Raw genomic sequence first — 6461 nt, forward strand, 5'->3', positions numbered from 1 at the left:
AATCTTACTTAATAATTTCTTTATTCAGTTTGGCAAACTGAAACAGTCAATTGTTATCCACTGAAGGGTGAAACAGGTTTAAATATTGTCCATCTGTGTTCCATCTAATAATGTGTAAATCCCTTATTATTCATCATTAAAAAGAATGAGAGGTGGTATTGTTTTTTTTTTCCAGTGAAATATTATGTTTTATTCTTTTAATGGTACAAAGAATTTTTAAACCTATCTCTTCTGATAGAAAGTAATAGATAATTATTAATTTAGAATGACATTTACTTGTCTCAGGATAGGTTAAATAAAATGAAACTATGCTTTATGAAGGGCTATATAAATGGTGATTTTTCAAATATTACAAAATTTCTGATTAAAATATGATTCCATAAATAGATCATCCTGGGGTTGCACCCCATGAAATCTGATCTGGTCAGTTTTAGAGAAATATATGCTCAGGTTTGGAAGTCTTCCTAAATGAAATTCTAAGGGGACTCTTCTTCCATCATCCCTTGATTACTGAGGGGAATGGGATAGAAAGGAAATGGTAAGTGGGAACTGGCCAATTAATAGATATTTAATAAAAATAATTCAGTACTGTCATTTTTTCCCCTTCTTGTCCAAGAAGCATTGGATAATTCTAGGTTTTCCACTGGAGACAGGCAAAGGTTGGCCAGACCACTGGCCACATAGAGATTACTCAAATATCAACAAGAAGAAGCACAGCTAGAGAAGCTTGAATCCTTTAAGTTCCATGTTTCTTTGATTGATTGATTATAGGTGACTGAGAAATCACTCTACTGCCACAGAAAATCAGATTTTCTTCTTGACTTTCCTACTTTTGTTAATAGTATTGCTATTGCCTCAGACATTTCCAGAAGTCTTTTTGATAGTTGAAAGTTGTGGAGAATCCTGAGCCTCTCAATCATTGGAAAAAGTCTTCCAAAGCTGCAGATATATTTTTGTATGCAGAGTTGGATGCTCAGAAAATGGGCATTCCTCTTACTAGTTATGTAATCATGAATATTTCCTGACTTTATCAGTTTGATAACTTGATGGTCATTCCAAAAGATGTTTCTTTGATTCATCAATTTAACGATTTGCTAGACTTTGAGAGTCAATTGTTGAATTTTCAGTGTGAGCATCTACCCCTCAGATTTGGGCAAACATTAAATATTAGATTTGATTTAATGTTTTATTGATTTCAGAATTAAGAAATCTATGAAGAAAATGTTAAGAATGAAGATTAGTCTCTCCCACCTGGCCTCTGCTGCGTTCGTAGCCGAATCGGCAGCAACATGTCCCACAGGAAGTTCTCCACTCCCAGGCATGGGTCTCTGGGCTTCCTGCCTCTGAAGAGAAGCAGCAGGCACCGGGGGAAGGTGAAGAGCTTCCCCAAAGATGACCCCACCAAGCCCATCCACCTGACAGCCTTCCTGGGCTACAAGGCCGGCATGACCCACATTGTTTGCGAGGTGGACAGACCTGGCTCAAAGGTCAACAAGAAAGAAGTGGTGGAGGCCGTGAACATCGTGGAGACGCCCCCCATGGTGATTGTGGGCATCGTGGGCTACGTGCAAACCCCACGAGGCCTCCGGAGCTTCAAGACCATCTTTGCTGAGCACATCAGCGATGAGTGTAAGAGGCGGTTCTACAAGAACTGGCATAAGTCCAAGAAGAAGGCCTTCATCAAGTACTGCAAGAAGTGGCAGGATGATGATGGCAAGAAGCAGCTGGAGAAAGACTTCAACAGCATGAAGAAGTACTGCCAGGTGATCCGGGTCATTGCCCACACCCAGATGCGCCTGCTCCCCCTGAGGCAGAAGAAGTCTCACCTGATGGAGATCCAGGTGAACGGGGGCAGCGTGTCTGAGAAACTGGACTGGGCCCGTGAGAAGCTGGTGCAGCAGGTGCCTGTGTCCACTGTGTTTGGGCAAGATGAGATGATTGATGTCATTGGGGTGACCAAGGGCAAGGGCTACAAAGGTGTCACCAGCCGCTGGCACACAAAGAAGCTGCCTTGAAAAACTCACCGTGGCCTGCGAAAGGTGGCCTGTATTGGAGCTTGGCATCCTGCCCGTGTGGCCTTCTCCGTGGCTCGGGCTGGCCAGAAGGGCTACCACCATCACACTGAGATCAACAAGAAGATCTACAAGATTGGCCAGGGCTACCAGATCAAGGACGGCAAGCCGATCAAAAACAACGCGTCCACTGACTATGATCTGTCTGACAAGAGTATCAACCCCCTGGGAGGCTTTGTCCATTATGGTGAAGTGACCAATGACTTTATTATGCTGAAAGGCTGTGTTGTTGGGACCAAGAAGCGGGTCCTCACCCTGAGGAAGTCTCTGCTGGTACAGACCAAGTGTCGCGCCCTGGAGAAGATCGACTTGAAGTTTATCGACACCACTTCCAAATTTGGACATGGTCGGTTCCAGACTGTGGAGGAGAAGAAAGCTTTCATGGGACCACTCAAAAAAGACCGGGTTGCCAAAGAAGAAGCTGCCTGAATCAACTTGGAGCTGGTCGATTCTCAATAAATTTATTTTTAAAGCTAGAAAAAAAAAAAAGAATGAAGATTAAACTTAAAATTGTGTTATGTGTACATTTTTTCAGAGAGCCAGTTGTTGAATATTTGTCTCTAATATTCTATTTAAGCAGCAAAACATACATAAGGAATAATAACTCTTTCTTCTTAAATTTTGTGTTTATGTCTTTCTAAAAGTATGGCATGTCTCTTTGACAATTTGACCAATGATAAAGAAATGACTTACAATGCAGAGAAATGAAGTTATAATATGTAATTTCTCTGTCTATAGCATTAGTCCTGTGGAGACTGAAAATAACTTAAAGATGCAAATTTCACAATTAAAATATTTACTTCATATAAATCTATTAGCACTTGCCATTATTTTCTCTTGCAGACTTGGTGTTTGTTTTCTTCAGTACTTTAACTGCTCTATTTTCTGTGACTAAAGTGTTGTTCACACAACAAAAACTGTTTACTTTTATGCTAAATACAGTATTGAATTTATTGTAAATTCCAAATGCAGGCCTAACTAGTAGGATGTTCATTTTCTTTCTTTAGCTACTGTGAATTCAAATGAATTCTGGGTAATTTCAACCATGAAGAACATTCTGGCATATTAACAATTTAGTAATTATACTGGCAGATAGCATATTCCTTATTTCATGCAAATAATCCTCAAAAAATTTCACATAAACTCTGAAATTTTCTGCTTTTGCTGTGTAATCATTTGAGTAGAGAGTTATTGAAAGCAATGGGATGTTAAGATACTCAAAGCTATAGATAAGGAGGCAGCATGTTGTAATTGGAAATCTATTTAAAAAAATCTGTGTTTGATTCCCAGATCTGTGATTTATAATTGATATGTTGAGATAAGGGGTAACTGATCCTGGAATCAGAAAGACTTGAACTCAAATACAAATTCTAGATGTGTGACCCTTAGAAATTCACTTCATCTCTCCCTTGATTTTATCAGTAGGGAAAATAATTATACTTTCTCTCAGGGTTGCTCTGAGAATCAAATTAGATTATATATTTTTTAAATCCCTTAACACAGTATCTTCCACATAGTTATCAGTCAATAATTAGTTGTTGTCTTTCTTAGCTCTCATCTTTGGTAAACTCACAAAAGATCACTGGCATATTGATATCTTGAGTTCTCATCTCTTTTTTTGCATTATGTGTTTCAAAAGGTGATTGACAATTGTAGAAGAAATGATCAGCAGAACATTTCATAGAGGCCTGGAGAGACTTACCTGAATTGATGCTAAGTGTAGTGAGCACCACTAAGGGGATCATTGTACACGGCAACAAGAATATTATGCGATGATCAATTATGAAGGATGTGGCTCTTTTCAACAATAAGATGATTCAGACCAGTTCCAATGATCTTGTGATGAAGAGAGCCATCTATACCCAGAGAGAGGATTGTGGTAACCAAGTGTGGATCACAAGATAGTATTTTTAATCTTTTTATTGTTTTTTGCTTGCATTTTTTTCTCATTTTTTTTTCTTTTTGATTTGATTTTTCTTGTGCATCATGATAATTGTGGACATATATATGTATATATATATGAATTGCACATGTTTAATATACATTGGATTAATAGGGGAGGTGATGAGGGAAGAGAGGGAAAACATTTGGAATACAAAGTTTTGCAAAGGTGAATGTTGAAAATTAACCATGCATATGTTTTGAAAATTTAAAAAAAAAAAAGCTTTACAAATAGTAAGGAACAAAATTCCAAGCAACTTATTTGAACTAGCATGGAGAGATGGCAGATAAAATTGCTAGGAAAAAATGCTTTAAGTTTGAACCCATTCTCCTCAGGAGTTTTCTGGTTTAGAGGAAAGTGTGTGCTTAGGCTTTTGGGAAAACTGTTTTCATTTATCTTCTTGCTGTAATTTTGTAATTAGTATCCTAAATTAATTTTTGGAGTAGAAATTGGGATAAGAATATCCCAAAGTTTATACAGTCTACAAAATTATCCTGAAAAGGGCATGACTTTTTTTATTGATTTAATGACAGTTGGTTCTTAAAGCAGAATCCATAATGTCTTACTTGTACTATAGTCTGACTCTACTTTCTTCACTGTTGATTTTTTTTCCAAATGGAATTATGTTCTTTATTGAAGACTCCTCAGCATAAAGAACCATTGAGCTCTGTGACTTTTGTATATTTAACAAATATTTCCTGAGAAACACTTAAAACACAGTGAGAAATGATAAAAAGAGTAATGAACTTAATACTAGCTCATACCCTTATGGAGTTCACAGGTTAGAAATCTTTCAGAATGTTAGGAAATGGGATCATACTTGCAAGAAGGCGCTGAAATGGTCATTTGGAAACACCTTTCTCATTTCAGAGTAAGTGTCTACTCTGACAGGCTTAGTATTATGTGCTGAGGATACTCTTAAATATTTTCTTAGAACTAGGATATCACTGATTTGGGATGTCCCTTCATAAGATTCTCCTATGTAGTACACCCATTAGTGGAGCCCCTTCCTACTTTCTTCCAACAATCCCTAAATTGTCTATAGGGCACTCTAGTAGACCTTTTATGCTATGGCAGTTACAACCCAAATATTTTTTCTCTCATAAAATTCCTTGATTCTATTCTTGGTTTTGTTCTTTTGAATTCCTAATCTGTCAATGGTTATATAATACACCCTACTCATGCCCATCATGTATCTTTCCACTACTTTCTGTGAGAAGATATTTTTAATTTTCTGGAAGCACATCTTAAGAATAAAAAGAAATATGCAAAATGGTTAGAAAAAATAATAAACAGCTTAAATAATAATAATAATAATAAAGCAAAAACAAAAAGAATTGAGAATTGAGAATTGAGCTTGGTTGAAGCTAAAAACATTTTTATTATAAAGTCTCTTTCTTTGTGTTGTAAAGGAAAAGTGATATCATTGTTTGTTTTTTTTTATTTCCTTTTTCCTCACTATTAAATGAAGAGCTTGATTTTCCATAAATTGCAGACCCTAAACTGCAGCTGCCAGGTTTGCATTAACTTTACATAAAACCTCATGCATGGTTTGCCTGCTCATCTACCTAAAACCATCCTAAATGGAGGTATATACCTTTTCGCCTTTTTTTTCCCTCTTTTCTCTTTCTGCTTCACATTTTAAATTGATTTCCAAAGAAGAAATATATCTTGGCCATAGAAACTGAAACACTATTTTCCAGAAAAGACTGTAAATATTCACACTTAAAATTTGTTTGCTTGATTGCTTAGTTTTGAGAATATAATTTTTCCTTTCTTTTCTCAAAGTCATTAACTGCTAGCCATAATTGGATAGGACTTTTAACAGACATTTGGAATTATCTCTTTTTTTAATGAAAACCCTTTATGATTTCTATACTGCAAGAAATTAAATATTCTAATGTAAACAAAGAAAGTTTAACAATAATTCATATACAATAGTTATTATTGGACAACTTCATTAGTCTAGTGATCTTTCTAATAAATGAGTAACTGAAGACTGGAATTCAGTAGTGCAAAACTCACTTTTTACCACTTTCACATAAATGATTACAGAACTATATGCCAGCTTAATCATATTTCCAATGAATAAACTATGTTCATTGTCTGACATATAGGACAGTAGTAATTTAATAAAAAGCATGATGAAGGTTAAAATGTTTTTCTCTTTTATGTGTGTATATTCCAATTATTTAAATAAAGACTGTTGTTCAGTTCATTTAATGATTTTCCCGAAATCCTAGTCAGTGCAATGAAAAACACACTAATTATTCTGCTTTGGTAAAATTTCTTCATATTTATTTATGTGTGTGTGTGTGTGTGTGTCTATATATATATATATGTATATATATATGTGTGTGTGTATATATACATATATGCATATACACACACATATATACACACATATATATATATATACATATATATATATATATAGACACACACAC

At 35.6% G+C, this 6461-nt stretch overlaps 1 protein-coding gene across 1 annotated transcript; it reads left to right on the forward strand.

Moving 5' to 3' along the window:
- The first annotated feature begins 1238 nt into the window (after nt 1-1238).
- LOC141550747 (large ribosomal subunit protein uL3) lies at nt 1239-2561 on the forward strand. Its single transcript, XM_074281699.1, has one exon. It carries the CDS (start codon nt 1290-1292, stop codon nt 2013-2015), a length of 726 nt encoding a protein of 241 aa, XP_074137800.1. The 5' UTR covers nt 1239-1289; the 3' UTR covers nt 2016-2561.
- The last annotated feature ends 3900 nt before the right edge of the window (nt 2562-6461 follow it).

Source organism: Sminthopsis crassicaudata, chromosome 1 (assembly GCF_048593235.1).
Source record: "Sminthopsis crassicaudata isolate SCR6 chromosome 1, ASM4859323v1, whole genome shotgun sequence".
NCBI classification, from domain to species: domain Eukaryota; kingdom Metazoa; phylum Chordata; class Mammalia; order Dasyuromorphia; family Dasyuridae; genus Sminthopsis; species Sminthopsis crassicaudata.